The sequence below is a fragment of the Pleurodeles waltl genome, chromosome 2_2 (genome assembly GCF_031143425.1).
Source record: "Pleurodeles waltl isolate 20211129_DDA chromosome 2_2, aPleWal1.hap1.20221129, whole genome shotgun sequence".
NCBI classification, from domain to species: Eukaryota; Metazoa; Chordata; class Amphibia; order Caudata; family Salamandridae; genus Pleurodeles; species Pleurodeles waltl.
Genome location: NC_090439.1, coordinates 351,137,486 through 351,160,464, shown reverse-complemented (window position 1 = coordinate 351,160,464; position 22,979 = coordinate 351,137,486). Strand labels below are relative to the sequence as shown.

Below are 22,979 nucleotides of genomic sequence, written 5' to 3'. Positions count from 1 at the left end.
ACACCAAATGTGTGCAGAGGTCAAGGACATTATTTGGGGGGGATCATAGGTGGTATTGCAGCACGTTAGAGCTCCCTTTGAGAAAACGCAACTGCCCATACACAAGTGAACTGCATCAATGTTGTGTAAACTGCCCATTAATGGTATTTGCTGATGACATTATGGGGTCATGAACCTGGATTATGTGCCCCATACTGAAAGCTAAGAATACTGCAGCAGGTGCTTGGAACTAGAGCCAATAGGTAATAAGGGCACATTACACCCCAAATATGGGTGTCTTTACTACATGAACACTTAGTAGTGGGCCCATTCTACTTTTACTAGCATTAGGACCCATGTTAGCCTTCCCATGCCACTGGTCCGCAAGCCTGCAAAAACAATATCAACACACCCCAGTCTACAACTGCTTGGATGCTGAGTTTGGCTGATGTCAGATGTAAGGAGAAGGTAGTGAGGTGGGGCAGGTGAATTTGATCAGGCAATAATTTGGAGGATCGGAAGGTGAGGAGTGAGACCAAAAAAGACAAAAAGCAGAGTCAGCCTGGGAGGGGAAGCCAAAGAACCGGGGCAAACATCAAGAAAAGGACCAGCAGGACCAAAGCCATCTGGAGGACCAAAATTGCCAGGACCACCACAAAGAACAGCAGGAGAAGGACGAGACCAAAGAGGATGAGGAAGTGGGTCGGTGGTGAAACAAAGGGAAGGGTGACCAGGACCATCAAGAGAGCCAGAAATACAATGACATGGCCCAGAAGGAGGAGGTGGAATAGCAAGATGGTGAATTGGCAGACTGGGGAAGTAGGAAGGCCAGGAGGGTCAGGAGTATAAAAGGGAAGAGAATGAGATATAGGCAGCATAGGAGGGCTACCAGGAGGACACTAACCACAAGGAGCCAAACACTAGGAGGAAGAGGACGAGGAACATTAGGAGGAAGAGGAGTAGAATCATGAGGAGGACAAGGACCTTAGTGAGCAGAGGAGATTTTAGGTCATGCTCTACTAGTTAGAGACCAAGCCTTGTATAAGGGAGCCTACATATGTTTCCTAGGCCATGCCCTTTTTAGAGACTACCACCCTGTAGGAAAGTACCATCTATCTTGGCATGTTACCCCCCAATTTTACCTGTATGTCAGTATGTTTTTGCCTTTCTCACTGGGATCCTGCTGGTCAGGACCCCAGTGCTCATAGTTTATGGCCTAATGTGTGTGCCTGTATAGTGGGATGACTGTTTCACTGAGGCTCTGCTAACCAGAACCTCAGTGCTTATGATTTTTCTGCGTTTAAATTTGCCACTGTAGGCTAGTGACTTCATTTACCAATTTCAATTGGCACACTGGGCCCCCCCTTATAAGTCCCTAGTATATGATACCTAGGTTCCTAGGGAATTGGAGTTCCAGTAGATCCCTATGGGCTGCACCACTTATTTTGCCACCCAAAGGGAGCTCAGACAAACCCTTTCACAGGACTGCCACTGCAGCCTGCATGAAATAACGCACACGTTATTTCACAGCCATTTTCACTGCACTTAAATAACTTATAAGTCACCTATACGTCTAAACTTCCCTTGCTTTTTTTTTGGTACTGTGTCACCCAAATAAACTACCTTTATTTTTGGTAACACTGAGTATTGTCTTTACTTGTGTACACGTACTGTGTAACTATAAGTGATGATGCATGAGCTTTGCATGTCTCCTAGTTCAGCCTAAGCTGCTCTGCTATAGCTACCTCAATCAGCCTAAGCTGCTATAACACTACTACTTCACTAATAAGGGATAACTGGACCTGGTATAAGGTGTAAGTTCCCAAGGTACCCACTACAAACCAGGCCAGCCTCCTACACACCCGCCTTTATCAGCACAATTAAAGCACTGATGTTATCAAACTAACTGGATGGGGTTGATATATATATATATATATATATATATATATATATATATATATATATATATATATATATATATTGCAAATGTCAATATGAATTACAAAATGTGAGCCAATTAAAAAGCTGCCTATGGGCCTCTACTTCTGGGGTTAAAAAGAGGTATTAGCATGACACTAAGCCATCAGTACATAAGTATGTATTAATAGATTTAGGGTCTGGACCAGGTCACCAAATGCAGGCACAATTTGCAGATCGACACCAAGAACTCATTTAGTGTAGGCTGACACTTGTAGGGTGATTGGGGACATGGGTGCATAGCTCAATAAATGAATGAATAATTGAATGGGTGAGGAGTGAGTGGATGAAATAATTTAAGAATGAATGACAATTATTAAAGACTGTTAGTCACATGGAGCAAGCAGTCTCCATACACTGACCAAAAGTGGATGCCCTGGTTTTCATTTTGGCTTGGCATTAAAACATCACCCACAGTACCTCCAGCAGTCCTTAGGAAACACGCATAGCCTGGATGAATTTAACAAAGTGCACTGATTTGCTGCCTCAAAGAATTAAACATGAAGCATTAAGCTTTGATCTGAAATGGGAGAAAGGAAGAGATAACGATCCAGAGGTCGGATTGCACAATGTGAAACCAGGATATCTTACATCAGTCCCTACTTCCACCTCACCACATTATGTGATCTAAACCAATTACTGTTTTCACAGTGCCACCTTTTTTTCATCATCACGCGGGAGAACTTTTAAATAGATCAGTTCAGGACATGTGCTACACAAAAATAAAAGACTGTAAAGTTACTCCATTTCTGGTAATACCGTAGGCCACATTTAGAGGGCAAAAAACAGCTGACTTAATAGCATCGTTGTCAGAGCTGTGACCAAGTGGCATGAATGTTTCTAAGTTCATTTTTACAATCACTTCTAACAATTGCCACTCAGTGTAATGTTATAATGTAATATACTAAACGGAATTGAATGTGTAATGGCCAAATAATGAAGAAATACACGTTTTTGAATTTTTAAATGTCTTAATCATTTATAGACTAGAATCTCTGAGCTAAGCATCAGTGGAACCCTCATGTCCCTTCTCCTTGAATGTCAGCGCTGCTTGTGGTGACCATGCAGAAGTCAGGAATCAAACAAATGCAAAAGACAAATGATTTCGAAGAGAACATTGTGTAACTGGCATGTTTTAAAACAATTTGTTTTGATTTGTTTTGGTAAGGGCTGAAGAACCGCTTGCAGGAAACATGGCTGGCCATGACCCCAGCAACGAAACCGGCCCCGCCAGCAGTAAAAATGTTCTGCCCTGCCTGCCAATCGCGAAAATACGAGTGCCTGGTATGACCAGTTACAGACCTGGCAGTCGAATGTCTTTGTTTTCTTTGCTCACAGACAGGTAAATTCTGGTGCTAAGGGCTATCAAAAAGAAAAATATTACCACCACCCAGGGAGAGAAAACTCTCATGCGCTGGGGGGGGTCAATAGTTATGCTTTTCTTTAAAACACTTCGCTTTGGCAGTTTTTTTATAAAAGTAAAACTTTGTTTGACTGCGGCTGTCATGTTTTGACATCACAATCTCTCAATCTTTTGCAGCGTTGGATGGAACCACCATGACGGCAGTTCCCGACAATGTTAAGAGATGTTGGACATCTGAAAAATTTGGAGAACAGGATGTCCAGCAGGGCCCCGGAGTAATTTACTCTGTCTTCCAAAGGCCCTAAATATAGAAAGGCGACTGTACATGGCATATAGATCAGCTGAACATTGGCTGCAGCCTTTTTTTTTTTTTTTTTTTAATTCGCAATTGTGGCCCCTTTTCTGTGTGAATGGATTACTGCTCCAACTCTGGAGTAACTTTTCACCGCTTTGCGACTACATTACAATCACAAAGCTTAAACCTACGGTTACAACACTCCCCTTCCAAATAGCCATTTGGCATGTGGTCATAAAACCATTTCAGCAGTGCATCTAGCTTATAATCGTGTATCATATCCCATTTAGTGAAAAATATACCTTTATGCATCAAGATAGGAATTATAAGGTATTCTAATGCCTGAAAATCAAATGCTAAATTAAAGGCAACTGTTTCAAGAATTTATGCAGCAAATACAGAAGCATAGAACAAAGGGGCACCTAGTGCAGCAGCACTTTTCTAGCGCCCCTTAGCGCCCCTCTAATGCCACCATGTGTGCGCCATATTTAAAATACGGAGTATCATGGCGGTAGTTAGGGGACTAGGTGAGAATGTTCTATACTAGTCCGGCGCTTAGCATGATTAGTGTTTTGACTCTAATCCTGCAAAGCACCCAAAGGCCCATTGTAACCAATGGAAGCGTCCTTTTAACACCTGCTCTGAGCAGTCATTAAGGGGCATATGTAAGAAAAGTGGCGCTGTACACAGTGCAGCGTCACTTTTCTTGTGCCCCCTTAGCGCCCCCCTTAATGCCACCATGTGTGTGCTGTATTTAAAATATGGCACACAATGGCAGTAGTTAGGAAATTACCATCATCATTTTTTACATTAGTCTAGAGCTTTACAGGATTAGCATTTAGAAATTCTGAGGCTAATCCTGAAAAGCACCCAGAGGCCCATTGAAACCAAGGGAAGCCTCCCTTTAATGGCTGTTCCGAGCAGGCATTAAAAGTGCTGAAAAAAATTAAGCGAAGAAATCTCTTAGATTTCTTTACACCATTTTTTCGGCCCCCCTAACGCCCCCTTTGCATACAGTATGCATGTCACAGGCATAATGTAACGTAAAGGGTTACAAAGTGGCGCAATGCATACACCTTGTGCTGGTATTTTGGCCTCGTTGGGCCACATTAGCGTAAAAAAAAAATGATGGCGATGTGGCACAGGGAGGTGCTAGGGGCTTTTAAATATGCCCCTTAAAGTGCCGAAAAAAATGACGGCAAGCGCCATTTTTTTGGACCTCCTAACTAGGGAACGCCTCCTTTTCATACATTATGCCTGGCGCAGGCATAATGTAGCGCAAAGGGTTACAATGTGGCACAAGTAATGCATTGCGCCACTTTGTAAATATGGTGCCGTGTTTTTGGCCTTCTAACACCACAATAGCGTAAACAAATTATTCTAATGTGGCATTGGAATGGCACTAGGGGCCCATACTCTCTTGCTGCACACTTCAAAAGTCATATCTATAGTGTTATATTCTTTTAAGGGTGGTAGCTATTTTGCCATCCTGTGTTTGATTACGCTTTTGTAACTTCAAAATTCTCCCTCTTTCCTTACGTTTTATCATTTCTTTAAATGCATTTTACCTTCTTTACAGATGCTGGGATAGAAAGCGTCCGGGTACACACTTCCAGCTTGATACGCATCCTGGTGTTTTAATATTAGCTGTAGGTAGGACAGTAAAAAAAATGAAAATAAACAACTCATTTTAATTGGAACGGCCTTCTTTTGCTCCTTTTCACAGATCAACATTTAAACAGTCTAAAAATGTATTTCACATTATATTTAGGGTCTTTAATATAGTACCGTTCAACTAAAACAGTGCATGACAGGAAAAAAACAGTGCTAAAATATTAATAATCCCACACAGGCCAGCAAATATGCAGTTGCACAGGTCCTGAGCTCAAAATATAGCCAATTTTGAAGTGGAGTGGAGTGGCGAGCTGCATGGAATGAGACATCTGGTGTGGTGGCATGTGGGGTGGTTCACTCTACTGGTAAGGAAAATCCTGCTGACCATGGTAAGTTAATAAAAGGACGGGTAGTTTGACGAATTGTACTGTGTTATGCATCTTGCAGTCTAAACTTGGAATATTTAACTAAAGGTAATGTTTGAAAAAAGCACAGCGCAGCAAATGGAATGGGGGCTGTAATATGATGTGTTTGGATAACATATTTTCGAAAAAGGGAGCTTAAGTAACAATTGTTGGTTTAACATATTACAAGTTGGTTTATGTCAATTAATGCAACTTTAATTGGTTTATAATGTTATAAAAGGAACCAGCAAATTGGAACTGTGCGCAGTTTATTGTAGAAACGTTTTACAGTGACTTTTAGTCAAATGGTGCTCAATCTGGAGTATTAGAACATTGGAATGTTGGGAGCTCCATTGAAAACAATGGCGTGCTATGGGCTTCCCATGGCCGGTAGACGCCATGGGCACCAACATTCCAATATTTTGCTGTTGCTGTGAACAAAAGCCTTAAGGAGCCGAGGGGATTTCAATTCCCTCGAGCGCGTGAGGCTTTTGTTTTATTTATTGGAACATTCTGCTCTCTAGTGGCAGAATGTTCTAATAACCTTATACCCCTTCGTACCTGGGCTACACCGGCATTAAAGTTCCGTTCCCTTTGGCTCAGACCTTTAATGCTGGAGCGGACCTTTAATGGCCACTACAGTGGGCTATACGGCTATGCTAAACACTTAACTATGGGCCAGATGTGCAAAGCTTTTCTGCGCTTGCATTCGGGCCAATTTGTGAACGGAAAAATGCTTTTTTTGTATGCACCAAGCCCAAACTGTGATTTTTGCAGATCAGAGTTTTTGTTTGGTTGGCCATTGCAACTCACAATTCTGAAAGGCCATGTTGAGGGAGCCCCTTCCAAATTGCGAGTCTCACTAGTATGTACAAATATGTTGTGAGGAAAAATGCAGTCGTACAACATTTCCATTTTACCACCAACTCAAAGTTGGTGATAATACAGTTGCATAAGAGAAGGTGTCCCAATGGGACCTCTTCCTGTTTGAGAATGAAAAAATATTTATATGTTTAAGAGCCAGCAGTAGTCCCACAGACCACTGCCTACTTTTAAAAAATGAAACAGAAAACTTTTCATGTATTTTAAACATATCCAGTTTTCTTTAAGGAAAATGGGATGCATTTAAAAAAAAAAATGCTTTATTTAAAAGCAATCACAGACATGGTGGTCTGCTGACCCCGGCGGACCACCATCCCTGTGATTTTTACAACGCCCAGTGGGTCGCAAACCGAGACCTACCTCATTAATATTCATGCGATAGCTCTATTTGCAACATACTTGGAATAGCAGAAAGTGTAAAAAACACTCTTTGTACATTAGTGTGTGCAGCTACAAAATAGCGAAAAATGTGCATTTTGGAAATCGCAAACACTAAGCTTCGTACATCAGGCCCCACTTGAATATAAATGCAAATTCATTTGATTACTGTCTGAAAACACCCTTGAATTTTATCAGAATGTGTGTGTCACCCAAAAGTATGATTCACTCTTTTCAGCTCGAGATCATGGACATAAAACCGTACTGTAGAAAATAATCTAGACTTTTACCTTTAAGTTTTCATGCATTTTAATAGGGTCTGGAGTGGGTCCTAGGGTAAAACAGCAGGAAAAACACACAATACATGTCTTTGCTTACTCCACGTCTGATACTGTTTACTTTTCATTTCTTTGACTGTTGTCCATTCTGTTTGATCAATATACCTATTATTTCATACTTGCATAAATTATATATTTCTGGCATCTGCCTGAGACATATTTTTATCGTTTGAGCCCATTCTTTAAGGTATATTTTCAACCCCAACTCTTCTGCCAATATTTTTCAGTACCTTTTTTAAAAACTCTGCTGGTGTGCTTTCTGAGGTGTTTTCCCACCTCTGGTTCAGAAACCATAAGCACGCTGTGAGACACCATCACTGTTCCCACCAACTAGAGGTCAACTAGGTCTTTGGACTTAGTAGAGAGTTTAGTAGTAAGATTCAATCAATCACAAATCAATGACATAAAACCAAAACCAATTCTAGACATCATGAACATTTTTTTTAAAAATCTTTATTATAAATCAGAAGGCATTACAGAGAATATAGAGAGAGGCTATATTGCCTGTAAATATCATAACAAGTGTAATGAGTAGGACTTTACAACTCAAAGGACAGTATTCGGGATCCTATTGTCATCCAGAGCAGAGTATAGTATCTTATAATAAATGAAGCCAGGGGAAAACAGGGAATAGATCTAAGGGAGACGAAAGAGGGGGGGAGGCGGGAGATTGCGAGGTTGGAGTGGGTAGGAAGAAAGAGGAAACAATTATAACCTTCCTGAAACATTGTACAATGTCCAGGGTGTTAGAGGAGGACCATACAGTCATTAGGAGTAGGGCATTCTTAATCACTCGGGAGCCCTAGGGGGCCCGATATATTTAGGCATAGAAGAGTGCGTACCTCGGGGTGTAGAGGGTATGGATTTCCATAGTGTGGAAAGTATCGCCAGTCGTGGATACTACAGAATATAGTGGTTGCATCCTGACCTGTTCTGTTATTGCTCATCATGGCGGTGAAGAGAGGGACAGGAGAGGTGGTTTAGGCATAAATCAGTAGCATATAGGACGCATTATGATCGGGTTATCCTCTATTGGTAGCGCCTAAACTCTAGAGCCTGCTCCCCCATCGGCTGCGGAAAGGGGGGGGCGGCTATGAATGAGATGGATCTCTCCCTGAGAGTTTGAAGTTGAATGTTGTCCCCGTTAAAGCAGGTCCAGTGGTCCTGCACTAGTCGGACCGGGAGTGATAAGTAGTAGAAAAGGGATTGTTGGGTGGGTAGAAAGAGGGGGAGAGAATGCAGGCAGGAGAAAGAGCGATGGGCAGGGAGGTCGGATCAGAGTCTAGGTGGGGGTCAAAAGAATAAGTAGAAGAATGAGGATAGCCATAGCCGGAAGAGTACGGAGCAAAGCCAGGTTGGTGGAAAAGGGTATAAGACTACAGGATTCGCAGAGAGTAGATGGTCTGGAAGCCGGGTTAGAAGAAAGGATGTACGAGTGCGGGGAGTGAGCAGGTAAGCAAGAAGTCCAGGAGAGGGGGTGGGGAAAGGGGGGAGCAGGCGAGAGAGGTGGGGAGAGGGAAGGAGGGGTAAAGTGCAGACTGTCCACCAGCAGAGGTGGGGGGAGAGGGTAGGAAAAAGTGGGGGAGAAGAAGAGAAAAGTAAGACAGGTCACACGTGAGAAAAGATTTATGGCGGGCATGGTACTGTTAGAAAAGGGCTCCAAACTTTGGTTAACAGGGCCGCCTGGTCCTGTAAGTTGTAGATTACCCGTTCATGCGCAGCAGTGAGGATCATAGCAGTCATCCATTCCGCCAGAGCTGGGGCAGTGCTAGATCTCCAGTGCCTAGGAATGCAGATTTGAGCCGTATGGAGGAATCGCTGTTGCGATCGTGGTGGGGAGGGGATAGTTGTAGATCGTGGAGGAGGATGAGTGATGGTGAGAGCGGATGTTGTAATGGTAGGGAGTCCTCTATTGCACAATGCACCGTGTCCCATAGAGGTCACAACGATGGACAGTGGCACAAGATGTGTAGTAGGTCGCAGCAAGGCTCTGCACAGCGCCAGCAGTTCGCATGCACCAGAAAGCCCGCCCCATAAAGTTTCAGCGGAGTCCAGTACCAATCATGAAGGACTTTAAAAAGGCAGAACTTCAGTCGGGCCTCTCGGGTGCCTCTATCAAGGGCATCCATGATATCGGACCAGTCCGTTTCAGTGTAGGTGATCCCCAATCGGGATTGCCACTTGTGTCGTAGCTTCCCAAGGAGAGGTTGCAGGTAAAGATGGCTCACCAACACTTCATAAAGGCCGGCCATTACACCTTTATGTCGGGCCCACGTTTGCAAATAGGTGACGATTGGTGAGGCCTTGATCACCCATGGAGGGGTTCCCAACCTTCTATGCAGACAATGCTTAAGTTGGAGGTAGCGTCATTTTTTATTACGGTGAAGGCCAAACTCCTTCCTTAATTGAGCAAATGGCTGGAGGTGATCCCCTTCCAGGTTCTGGGCTATACGACCAATGCGGGCAGTACTCCATTGGGGCCATCTCAGAACAGTTCCTCCAATTTTGATACAGTCGTTACCCTCTATGGGGGCCTGGGTGTGCAAGAAGGGGTGTACTCCCAGTAGACGGTGGGCCTTTCGCCACTCTTTGCTTGTTGCCCTTAGAATCGGGTTGGTCGGGTTGGGTTGTGAAGGGCCCGCACTATACAAGCCCCTAGTCCTTCGTGACGGGCCCGCAAAAGTTTCTCCATTGACACCCACTGCGGGGGTCAGGTGTTCCGAGGAGCATATAGGCCAGTTGGGATAGCTGTAGGGCAAGGGAGTAGTGTTCCACTGAGGGGAGTCTTGGATCCCGCAAGATCGCTGCACAAGTATTTTTGCCAGTGTCAGTCACGGGCGAGTAGCTCCCCAGACAAAGGCTCTCACCAGGGCATCTATCATCCTGAGCGTGGAGAGGGGCACTGTCAAAGGAAGCATACCCAGGATGTATGTGAAGCGCGGGAGTGTGACCATTCTAACCGCCTGTACTCTGCCCCACATGAAGAGGCCCAAGAGCGACCACTTCGCGAAGTCCTGCTTCTTGCGAGACACAAGAGGTTCCAAGTTGTCCCCGATCATGTGCTCTAAGCCCCGATTAACAAGAGTTCCTAAGTACTTAAGGCGGGTCGGAGTCCAACGGAAAGGGAGGCCGTGGATTGCAGCCTTTGTCGTTATCCAGGAGAGGGGCAGCGCTTCACACTTATCCCAATTTACCCGGTATCCAGACAAGAGGGCAAAGTCATCTATGGTTGCCGGTAACGATGGGAGAAATCTCTCCAGGTCGGTTAGAGTTAACAAGATGTCATTGGCATAAAGATACATTTTCGAGGTGCCGCCAGGAAGTGGGACGCCGAATATCTGTTGGGAGTGTCATATGGTGGCCACCAGAGGTTCCACAGCCAGTAAGAATAAGAGCAGCAACAGGGGGCAGCCCAGCTTTGTGCCCCTTCCGATGGGGAAAGGATCCAAAAGGAAGCCCTCACAATTGACCTGTGCCGTAGGACAGTCGTAAAGAAGCAGGCTTTGGAAATTAATTGTTCTCCAAGACCAAAGTGTGTCATAGTGGCGAACAAGAAGGGCCATTCATTGCGGTCGAATGCCTTCTCTGCGTCAAGGGAGAGGGCAAGGGTTTCCTCCGGCATGTTTAGGGATTCATGTAGAGTGTGCCAAAGACTACGCATGTGGTTTCCAGAGGTACGGCACAGGACAAATCCCACCATGGGTATTATGGATCAAAGACGGAATGACTTTGCCTATGCGCCACCAGGACACTGGCCAAGAGTTTGATGTCTCCATTTAGGAGGGATATAGGTCGGTAACTGCCACAAAGCAGGGGATCTCTGCCCGGCTTAGGCAAAACTACTATTGAGGCCTTGTTAGACATTGCTTCTAGAGAACCCTCTTGGCACGCCTCTGTAAGCGCCTCGTGGACGGCGACAAAAGCCTCCTCTCCTGACCATTTGTAGAATTTTGCAGGGAAGCCGTCCTCACCTGGAGATTTGTGGTAGGGGAAATCTGAGATGGCTTGGGCTATTTCAACCCTACTTGTGTCACCGTCCAGAAAGGGCCCGGCCCTCAGCCGAGAGACGGGGTAAATTGGCTGCGGTGAGGAAGGTCTCAATTTGGGCGGTATTTGTCGCTGTTTCCGAAGTGTAAAGATGTTGGTAGAAGGCCGCAAATTCATGTACTATGTCCGGTGGGTGCATTAGTACCTCTCCTGTAGAGAATGTAATGGCCGGTATGGCAGAGAGGGCTTCCCTTTGACAAAGCTGCGCCGCTAGCAATCAGCGACCTTCTCGCCTTATTCATAGTGGTGGCCGGGCAGGCGTTGTAGTGTGTACTAGGCCTGTGAGGTGTAGAGCTTGTTGTGTGCCATGCAAGCTTGTTCCAGAGAACAGCATAGCACAAGGGACGGCTGGGCAGTGTATTGCCTGGTGAGGCTCTGTCTTCAAGGGTTCTCTGGCGGACCATCCGGTCTCTGTTGGCCAGTGCTGCATCGTGCATCATGTGGCCTCTTAGGGTCGCCTCGCTGACGCCCAGAGGACCCGCTTGGAGGTCACGGATCCAGCATTGTCGGCCATATATGTAGACACATGGGACTGTAGTTGTTCCTTCCCTTGGGGGGAACGGTAACGGTGCACCGCAAAGCGCCATGGTTTACGGCCAGGAGAGGTGTGACCTGTTAGGAACGACAGTAGGATAGGGGAATGGTCGGAAAGCCCGCTATCTAATATGTGGGCATCTAGAAGTTTGCAGCCATAGTGTGCGACACCAGAAAGTAGTCCAAGCGGGATTGGGTGCCGTGAACAGACAAGAGAAAGGTGAATTCTTTGTCCGTTGGGTGGGTTAATCTCCAGCAATCGACTAAACCCATGTCAGTCATCACATCTGCTAGCAGCGTTCTGTCATGATTGTTACCCGTGTCTATGGGGCCTGTCCTATCTAGTATTGCGTCCCGTGCTAGGTTCCTGTGATATAGCGGGTCGTCCCAATTTCGGTCAGGAGACGGTTAAGTTGCAGAATAAAAGGCCACTTGGAGCCGGATGGCGCGTATACCGAGCCCACACAGAAAAACGTGTCCCCCACTTTCAGTTTTGCAAATACATATCTCCCTCCGGATCATCCCATGTTTTGACGACCGTGACAAGAAGGGTTCAACGTAGTAATATCGCTACTCCACACTTGAGGGGTGTGCCACTGCCGGTCTCACGTGGTGCCGGGCAGCAGCTAAAAAGGAGCCGTCCCACCCAATCCCGGTGTAGTTTGTTGGTTTCCGTGCTATCGAGGGGTATCTCCTGAATTAGAGTTATGTCTGCCCTTTTCGATTGGAGATAGGACAACACTTTCTTTCGTTTAACGTGGTTTGTCAGGGCATGCACGTTCCAAGAGAGGATCCATAGTGCGTGTTGCTCATGGGGTAAGGAACCCGACATATTGGCTATTGGGGTGGGTATGCCAAAGAAGAAAAGAGGAGGGAGAGGAGAGTCACCACGCTAACCAGGACTATACAGATCGGGGGGGATTCACTGTGTGAAGCTGGGATAGAATCAAAGGCCGGAGTAAAGGTGGGGAAAAAAGGGGGGGGGAGGCTAGTGGACGTTGGGTGGACCGTACAAGGGGGGAGGTAGGGGTGAGAAAAAGTAGGAGAAAAGGGTGGCGAGGTGGGTAAGAAAAAAAGGAGGGTGAAGGAGAAGAAGAGGGATAAATGGGGGACGGAGGGGAGGGAAGGAGGAGGAGAAAGAGTAAAGATCAAAGAAGGGAAGGAGAAGTAAAGAGGAGGAGGGAAACTAAGGGGAGGTTAGGTAAGCTAGGGGACAAGGTCCCCTGAAATCCGGTCTGTAGGCTGCGGGTCCTGTCCTACGGGAACCCCAAGTGCAGTCAGCTGGGCCCCGGCCGGAGGGACGGGGAGCACCTCCCGCCGCTGCACCTGAGAAATCATATATGAGCTGTCTACGGAGCGAGGGGCACTGTAGAGGGGCAGAGGAGAGGCTCACAGGGCAGAGCAAATCCATCCTGTGAGAGGCAATTGAGCGATAAAGATAAAGAAAGAGAGGTAGGGGGGAGAGGGAGCCGTCCACACTGCCCAGTCTGGTTAAGGACTCATGAGAATAGCGGGGACATTTTGATGAGATGGGACACTTTGGGTACGGAGGAATAGGTTGGTCTATTGGTAGTGTTGCAACATATTAGTATGGCAAAGAACAGGTAGCAGTTCGCAGGGAAGGTCGGCAATCTGCCAGAGAATAGCACACCCTCTATAGCGCAGCGAAGAATGGTTAGACATGGCGGCTTAGTGCACATTGGGGTTCTATTTCATATGAATTATAGGCCATAGGGAGTATGGCGGGGAAGGAAGGGGGAGGGGGTGAGCGCAAAAGGGGAATGGATTGGCATTGAGCAAGGCGGGACATGGCGGGTAAGCCCTTAAGCTATGGTATCTGTAACAATAACATATGGGACACATCAACCGAAAGAGGTGTGACTGACTTATGCATGAATAGTATTAGCTAACAAGAATCAAACATAGCGCCTGTATCAGGGTAGCATGCAGTACGGAGGCTGAAACAGAATAACAACAGTAAGAACAACAAAGAGAGAGAATCCAGACAGGTACTCATCCGTCCGACGGGTCAGCAGCAGCTCTCTTGGCCCTCTCGATTGTACTCCCAGGTCCCGGTCATCGCAGCATGCAGCCACTGTGTCTGGAAACAAGTGTCAGGTAGGGGCTGAGGTCGGTTTTAAAGGAGATTGAGATTTGTCCCTCTCCGAGAGTTGGGTGTGGAGCACCACAGCCTGCAGAATTTGACCCCTGTCATCGTGTATTTTTGTGAGCCTCTCTAAGTCTCTTCCCCTGGGACGGTTGTCGAGGTTGCATCGTTCTGCCCCTCCCTGGTCTGGTCCTGTGGGGGCACAGCTGCTGCCCTCTTTGTATGTTCTGACGGCCAAATCGAGGTTGCTGTGTCCATGGGTTGATGCTGAAAGGAGTCTAGAAAAAGCCTCAGATCCTCAGGGTCATAGAAGTCTTTGGACACTCTGTTTTTAGTGATCCGCATTCTCGCAGGGTCAAAAAGGCCATATTTTATCTCCAGCTGGCGCAGCCGAGGTCGAAGAGCCAGGAAAGCAGTCCGACATTCGTTAGTGTCCTTGGAATAGTCAGCCATGATGCGGACGGTATACCCATCCATCCGGAAGGGGCCGTGGGCTCTAGCTGCTTGGAGGAGTTGTCGGCCCTGGCCGTGCTGCAGAATACATGCGATAATCGGGCGGGGTCTGGAGGCCCTGTCCGGACGCTTCGGACCCACCCTATGTGCCCGCTGGAACTCCAATGGCAGGTCAAAGATCAGCAAAGTCATTTTGGGAAGAACAGAACATCCGGCCCCTCCTCATTTTCTGGGAATCCAAAGAGCCAAATATTATCTTGTCTGCTTCTATCCTCTAGGTCTGTTATTTTGCTACGGAGGTAGAGGAGGTTCTGATCCCTATCCTGGGCTGAAGTCAAATGAAATTCCAGGGTCTCCATCTGGTGATCCAACCCCATTACTCTAGATTGGAAACCCCCTATTTCTGACTGCACGGATTTTGTTTCCAGAGTCAAGAAGGAGATGGAAGCATCCATCCCCTCGATCCGGCGACTGACCGGGGTGATCTTCTGAAGTATCCAGTCCATGGTGGTGGGCTGTTCCTTATCAGACATGGCGGGAGGCAAAGCGGGTGTAGAGGGGGGGTGGTGTCCCACTGCGGGGGAAGGCGGGCGCTTGCATTGAAGAGCTTCAGAGAATAGTAGCTGTTGCGCCGGTTTGCCCGTGGATTTGTCCGTGACCTTGCCACCAGGCATCTCAAGGTTAGCCAGCAAGAGTAGACCAGTGGGGTCCTGACCCGAACAAGATCGTTCCCCTCATCCAAGAGTCGGTGGTGCAGGTGCCGATCTAGGATTAGGCCCCATGTCCTTACTCCATTCTGAACTGGCGTTGTCTGCAGAATGCTGGGGTCCTCTGGTAGCACCGGCTGAGGATGGAAGAGCTGAGTTGGAGGGGGAGATGAATGATGGCAGTGTAGGAGGGAAGCCCAGCGGGATAAGAGGAGCTATGCAGTAAAGCGACGTCAGACGGTTGTGGCTCCTCAGTAACAGGCACAAGACGAGGTGGCAGGCTAATCCCGCCCGCCAGTGTTGAGCAGCAGTATGGGAGAGACCTATAGATGCAGGGCCTCAAAGGAATAAAGGTCTTGAACAGAGAAGCTTCATGTCTCATTCGAGGCCACGGGCTGGATAGCAGTGCTGCTGGACTCCAAGTCGTTGGGGGAGGGGCCGGATTCCGTATTTCAGCGCCACTCTCCCCGTCGCTGTGGCTGGCCTGTCAGGTTACTGTGTGGTTTCTCCAATGACCCCTCTTCTTGGCCTTAGGTCCTGCGTGCCCTGGTGCACTTCAATAATAGGGCAGGGAAGATTGGGCCCAGACCTTCATAATTTCAAGGGCGTCGGCTGCCCCCCCTTATAAAGATAGGTGGCTTGGCTGCAGGTCAGATGGCAGCCAGAGGAAGAGGGGAGAAGAGGAGGCGGTGTGGCAGCAAGGCGACAGTGGAAAGGTGAGGTGGAAAGGTGAGGCGACCCCGCGTGGCCTCCACCAGTGACGCGATCCGTCCCTGCATCTGCGCCTAAGCTCGCAACAACACGGCGCTGCTCCGCCCCGTCCTCCATGCCCCCTCCGTCAGGGAATGAAGCGGCCTCACCTCATTCCTCCCGATTTGGGCAGGTGCACACGGGCAATGGGGAGTCTCCGAGGCTCAAGCATACGTGTTTGCGGCAGCTGCGGCGTCCTCACCGTCTGCCAGAACCCACCGCCGCATAGAGCTCCCAGATCAGGCGGCCATTATCCACCATGGCCTGACCATGCCCCCACCATGAACAATTTAACACTAAATCAAACTCCAAACTGAATAAAGTTTCAAAGCTTTATTAGGCTGACCGAAATGTCTACATTCCAAAAGAATAACATAAATTAGCAACAACACAATATGCACATTAATATCAGATTTCAATGCAGATGATGGTAACATTAGTAAATCATCAAAATACAGTCAATAACATTCAGATTTCGGGGCTGGGCCGTTCCAGTCACTTATATGAATTCAAACTTGCAGATGTGGTGACGGGCTAACATTTGTGGGCAAAAACAAAAGAAGAGACAAAAATGATTTGGAAAAATCATCATCTAGCCAGGGTTACTCGCTATAAAAATAATGCTGGTGTAAATATCTGAGCTAAAAAGAAAAACAAGAAACCACATTTAGTTATAACTCTCCTCATGGGACAGCAGACAGAAATACTTCATCAGCTAGAGCGTTCACCTTCTGCTGGCACCAATAGACAGCAGCATCAGGACATTGCAGTTCAGAATTAGTTGGGCATATTAGTACTGAACAGCAAAAACACATGGGGAAATTGAGATTAGAAGAAACTCATGATATAAAGGTCAAATATGGCAGAAGACTTTGAGAGGGACAGAGGGTAGAGATGACAGCAGCAGCCTTCATCAATCATCAACAGACTCTGACAGGAATGTAGTAGAGACGCGGCAGAAGTAAACTAACTGGGGCAGAGTTCTGGACAGACTAACTCAAACTAATCGTAACTCAAAATAACTCCAGATTTCCACAGTATCTCACTAATCAGAAATATTCATAGTCCGTTGATTGGTCCTTTAGGTGGGCTCATCTTTACGCACAAGATTCAGCGTCCAATGGCTGCCGGTGGCACCATCAAGTTTGCAACTATTCTGGATTTTCTCAGCAAATGTGCATTGTTATTTCAATGATTTCACACAGTTCCGACCAAATATTACATTTTCTCGTTGTTTGTTACTTCAAATCCTTTATCACGATACACAAAATAAACTAATCACATTTCACATGAGAATCATGAGTTTCCTGTCTTGTTCGACAGCTATACCCAATATTGTTACATAGTTAATACTGAAACATGTTCTTCGCCTTCAATACACTAGGACATTCAATATCACGTCAGCAACCTAGGAAAAGAATTCAGGTCAGAGAGAACAGAATAAGCAAGTAATTTTCCTCTACTGCTGCAAAATTAATCTTTCAGGCTTAGTCAAACTAAGAAAGCCTTAATACACATTAGTACAATTAATACATTTATAAAACCTATTGTGCACCTTACAATTCCAATCAAACATGCAAGCAAATTATTTTTTTGCAAACATTATTTACATGTTAGAACTGTTTTAAATGTGCATTTATTTTTCTGCACACATGTAACTCACATTAATAAATCCATTTAAATCTGTACAAGTACAATTCATTCGTGGTCATTTCATACTTCATTTCTAATATCCATCTTAATAAACACTCTTAACATTAACTCATATTAGTACTTCATTTAATATAAATGCAAAAATATCTTTCATGTTAAAACACGATGTCTAATATGAATGGCGACCACTTGGTCCACCAAAATTCAAACGTGGACATTTTGCATCTTGTATTATTTTCTCTGTTAGGCCTTTAAATGTAGGTTAATTAATCACCATATGCTAACTTCTATGCCACTAATACACTAATGCAATTTGATCAATTCTCTTTTTAGTCTGATAACACCTGTTTCTCATATTCTCCTTTCCCATTTCTTCCCACCTCTGTCTATTCTTTACTCTTTGTCTTTTCCAGAAATTGTAAGCCTTGTAAAACTCAAGTACACAAATAATGCACACTGTCGCAATCAATAAAGGTTTCAGGATCATTCTCACAAATCCATTTCCCAGGTCTCCAAACCAAGGCCGTACCTGTGAGAATCCTTCAACTTTTGTCTTCCAAACATTTGTCTGCTTCAAGTCACTCAAGGCATTCTTCAGACTTGTCAGATTAGATGGGTATTTCCTTATCTCCTTAGTGTTGTTTGGAATGTAAGTGCAGCAGTGCTGTGACTTTAAAACTCAACAGACTCCACCTTCCTTTACTAAAAGGATGTCTAACACAAGGTGATTCTGCAAAATCATGGACCTTGCCACAATCATTTCTGTGTCCATTAGGAATATTGCTCCAGAAAAATCAGTTGACATCTTATCTACAATCGCGGATAACTTCCTTATCTTTACGTCATTCAAGATCACACCCACTGATGCATTAAAAACTCCAAACATATCTCCTGTGATCTCTGAACCACTTGCTCCACTTTTAAATCATCTCACTTTAAGTCTTTCAATCCCTGCTGGATTGTGAATGTTGTCTACTTGGTAGATTTTTAGAAAAAACACTCCTAAATAGCATGTGCCATACCAACCTTTTGGTAACTTGTAATACACAACAGGCACAACGGGGTCTTGTCCATTCAGCATAAAATCCCATATATTCTCACACAAAAACACATCTCTGCATTCACTCATTCCAACAAACTTAGGGGATCATTACGACCCTGGGGGTCGGCGGAGAAGCGGCAGTCTTACCGCCAACAGGCTGGCGGTAAAAATTTTGAAATTGTGACCATGGCGGTTACTGCCATGGTCATCCGCCACTTCTCCATTCTGCCTGCCAGGGCGGAGACGACCGCTGGGCTGGAGACCTGGGTCTCCAGCCCGGCGGTCGTCACAATACCGCCGGCGGTATTATGACCCGGCTGACCGACATAGATTTCATGGGGTTTGGAACCGCCATGAAATCCATGGCGATAAGCACTATCAGTGCCAGGGAATTCCTTCCCTGGCACTGATAGGGGTCTCCCCCACCCTGAGTCCTTCCCCTACACCCCCCACCACCCCTGCCATCCCCCAAAGGTGGCAGGCCCCCCCCCACCCCTACCCCCAACATTACCTTACACATACACACCCGACACGCACGCAGGCACCACCAACACACATACACGCACACACACCAACATATATGCCAGCTGCCACACACACAGTCATACACGCACACCCTCATTCAGACATACACTCACACATCCATACAGATATACATACAGACAGACACTCACTCATTGCCAAACACACAACACCCCTGCATGCATACACGCACTCACACACCCCCTCTACATACACACACGCACACCCCCATGCACGCACACAACACACAACAACCCCCCGCTCCCCTCCCCTAACGAACGATCAACTTACCTGGTCAGTTGATCCTCTGGGAGGGGACGGGATCCATGGGGGCTGCTCCTCCGCCAACACACCGTCAACAGAACACCGCCACGCCGACTCACAGGATGTGATTCAGTGGGCGGTGTTCTGTTGACGTGGTGGTGGAGGTGGAGCAACCTCCACTTCCCCACCGCCCACCAGTATGGCTGCTGGTGGCTCTCCGTCCGAAAAAGGAGGGAGGGCTGCCAGCAGTCATAATATGCCGAGCGGAAAACCGTCACCACTTCAGCACGGCGGTCTTGTCTAAAGACCGCTGAGGTCAAAATGACCCCCTTAGTGTTAGACCTGGCATCCTTGGCATAGTTTCCCCTGTCTTTTTGCCTCTGCTTCCCTTATTTTTGACTGTGTGCTGGAATTTGTTTTTGCTGGTTTTTGGTACTCTGGGCACTTTACTACTGCTGACCAGAGCTAAAGTGCAAGTGCTGCCTGTATGAATTGTGATTATGATTGGTTATCCCTGATTGCCATATTTTGTTTACTAGTAAGTCCCTAGTAAAGTGCACTAGAGGTCCCAAAGGCCTGTAAATTAAATGCTACTATTGGGCCTGTAGCATTGATTGTGCCGCCCACATGAGTAGCTCTGTAAAAATGGCTCAGACCTGCCACTGCAGTGTCTGTGTGTGCAGTCTTGCACTGCCGATTCGACCTGGCAAGTGTAAACCTTGCCAGGCTCAAATATTCTCTTTTACTACATGTAAGTCACCCCTAAAGTAGGCCCTAGGTCGCCCCATGGGCAGGGTGCAGTGAATTTAAAAGCTAGGACATGTACTGGTGTGCTTTCCATGTCCTGATAATGAAATACAGCCAAATTCGTTTTTCACTATTGCAAGACTTATCTACCTATAATTTAACATGGTGACTGCCTTTAAATGTATTTTAAATGCAGTTTGCCATTAGGAGCAGATAGAGATATGGGGTTTGGAGGTCTCTGAACTCACAGTTTAAAAATACATCTTTTGGTAGAGTTGTTTTTTAAGTTGTTTGAAAATACCACTTTTAGAAAGTGGGCATTTTTTTACTTAACTATTCTGTGCCTCTGCTTGCCTGTGGAATCCACGTCTGGGTCAGACTAACAGTTGGGCTGTTTGTGAATTCACTCTAGATAGTGACACAAAGGGAGCTGAGAAGTGTCCTGCATATTCTGATGAGTCTTCCTGAGCTACAGTGGGAGGGAGGAGCTGTCACCTGCACTTTAAAGGGCTGTGCCTGCCCTCACACAATACTGACCCCAACCCCCTGGTGTATGTCTGGGACTGGCCTGGGCAAGGTAGGATCTTGTGAACAACAGAGACTCTCCTTTGATGTTTGCCTACTTCAAAAGCAGAAATGAGTATAAGTAGTGGACCAAAAATACCAGATTTTTAGAACACTTCTGGATCAAGAGAAACCTTTTCCAAGGAGAAGAGCTGAAGAGTTGGAGGTGGAGTAATGCCCCTTTCCTGTGTATGCTTTGCCGGGCTGGCCTGCAGTTGTTGCTTCTGCCTTAATGAGGACAAAGACTGGACTTTACTGTGTATCCTGCTTGTGAAGATTCTCCAAGGGCTTTGACTGAACTTGCCTCCTGTTAAAAAGTCTCAGGGACATCAAAGACTTAGGGCCTGATTACAACTTTGGAGGAGGTGTTAATCCGTCCCAAAAGTGACGGTAAAGTGACAGATATACCACCAGACGTATTATGAGTCCATTATATCCTATGGAACTCGTAATACGGCTGGTGGTATATCCGTCCCTTTTGGGACGGATTAACACCTCCTCCAAAGTTGTAATCAGGCCCTTAATCTGCCTGTGCCAGGGCTCTTCTGCTGAGAGTCCTGACTTGCTAAGTGATGCCAAATCCAGTCTCTGGGCTATTAGAAGTGGAAGCTGGTAACCTGCAAGGGAAAATCCACGCACTGCTGTGTGCGCATCAAACAAATCAATGCAGCGCCTGTCCTACGGCTGAAAATGAGATACAGCACCTGCCTCACAGCTGGAGAATCAACACAGTGCCTGTTCTCAGTACGGACCCTTCACACAGCATTGGAATTTCCCACGCATTGACCCTGGGTGCCAAAATCTTCAACATCCCTGCACAGACCTGAGGGTGCTTGTCCAGAAATCAATGCATCCCTTCCCTTCGTGGAAAGAATCCACGCATCGCTTACCCGGCGGAGAAAGAATCGAAGCACCAACTCACTTACAACCAAGGAATTTGACGTATCGCTTGCTTTTCCGATGCACGCTCTCCTGTGCTGCTTTATTTTTTTGAAGCATACCAGGTACTTTGTGCTGAAACAACTCATCCATTGATTTCTATGGATTAAGACTCTTTTTATTTTACAAATTCATATTGTAGCTTGGGTATGTTGGATTTTTGTTGTTTCGGTCTTTTTTGATTAGCTAAATATTGGCTATTTTTCTAAGCTGGTGTGGAGTCCTTTTGTGGTGTTTTCACTGTGTTACTGTATGTGTTTGTGCAAATACTTTACACATTGCCTCTGAGATAAGCCTGACTGTATGTGCCAAGCAACCAAGGGGGTGAGCAGGGGTTATCTGAGGTGTGTATCTTCCTGACCCTGACTAGAGTTAGGGTCTCTACTTGGACTGGTTGTAAACTGACTGCCAACTAGAGATCCCATTTCTAACACTTAGGGCCTCATTGCGGCCCTGGCAGTTTTGCCCGCCCACTGCCATGCTGGCGGGAGCCAGTTGACCACAGAAACACACACTGCCAGTATACAGGCAGTGTTCACAAACCGCCAGGGTGAACGACGGATGAAAATCGGCAGTCAGCAACACAACACCGCCATGCCAGAAATACTCCACCCACCGGAATACGACCCACAAGGCAGTACAGTGGTGTGTCGACGGCGGAAACACGTCAGCGGTGTGGGGCCGCCTATTCACAACATAGGGATCCCTCCAGGGGTGACGTCCAAACCCCGAGGAAGGTAGGGTAAATGCAATCAATGGGTGTGTGCGGGTATCCCTGTGTGTGCCCTGTGTGTTTGGGGTGTCTGTGTGTGTAACTGTGTTGTCTGGGTGCGTGAATGTGGTCCATGTCGATAATTAATTTATGTGTGTTTGTCTGTGTAAACGTGTGTGGGGGCATGCTGTGAGGGGTGTGGGGACATGTATGTTTGTTGGTGGTGTTGTATGTGTGCATGGGAGGCGAATCTGGTGTTCTGCGTGAATCCCCCATACCAATAAAGGGGACCGGCAGGCTTTTCGCAACGGTGTTACCGCCACGGAAAGCGTGTCGGTGCACCGAGTCGTAATGACTGCGGCGGTATATGGCTCCAAAACTAGCTGAAAATGCCTACCACCGCCACCAGCGGTGGCTAAACCTTGGCGGTACAGTCAGTGAACTGAATGTTTTACTCACAGTTCACTGCCGCGGTCATATTACGGCGGTCCGCACTGCCAGCCTGTCGGCGGTGTTACCACCGGTTTTGCACCCACCGCCGAGGTCATAATGAGGGCCTTAGTGTAAGTTTTAAATTGCATCCTATATATACAAAGCATCCCCACATGTTGCCAATCTAAAGCTAAGCGTCGCTGTGTATCAGTTGTGCTGTGAACTGTTTTCTTCTTGGTAACTATACCCTTATCATCTATCTTTTCTTTCATTGCT

The 22,979-nt window shown here is 46.5% G+C and overlaps 1 protein-coding gene across 2 annotated transcripts in view; it reads right to left on the bottom strand.

The window, feature by feature from the left end:
* Positions 1-22,979, bottom strand: part of GPLD1 (glycosylphosphatidylinositol specific phospholipase D1) — an 833,365-nt gene that overhangs the window by 600,086 nt on the left and 210,300 nt on the right. For both annotated transcript variants that reach the window (XM_069218887.1, XM_069218885.1), the window contains exon 3: positions 5,183-5,261. In XM_069218887.1, coding sequence (XP_069074988.1) covers positions 5,183-5,261 — 79 coding nt within the window. The remainder of the gene's footprint in view (positions 1-5,182; positions 5,262-22,979) is intronic.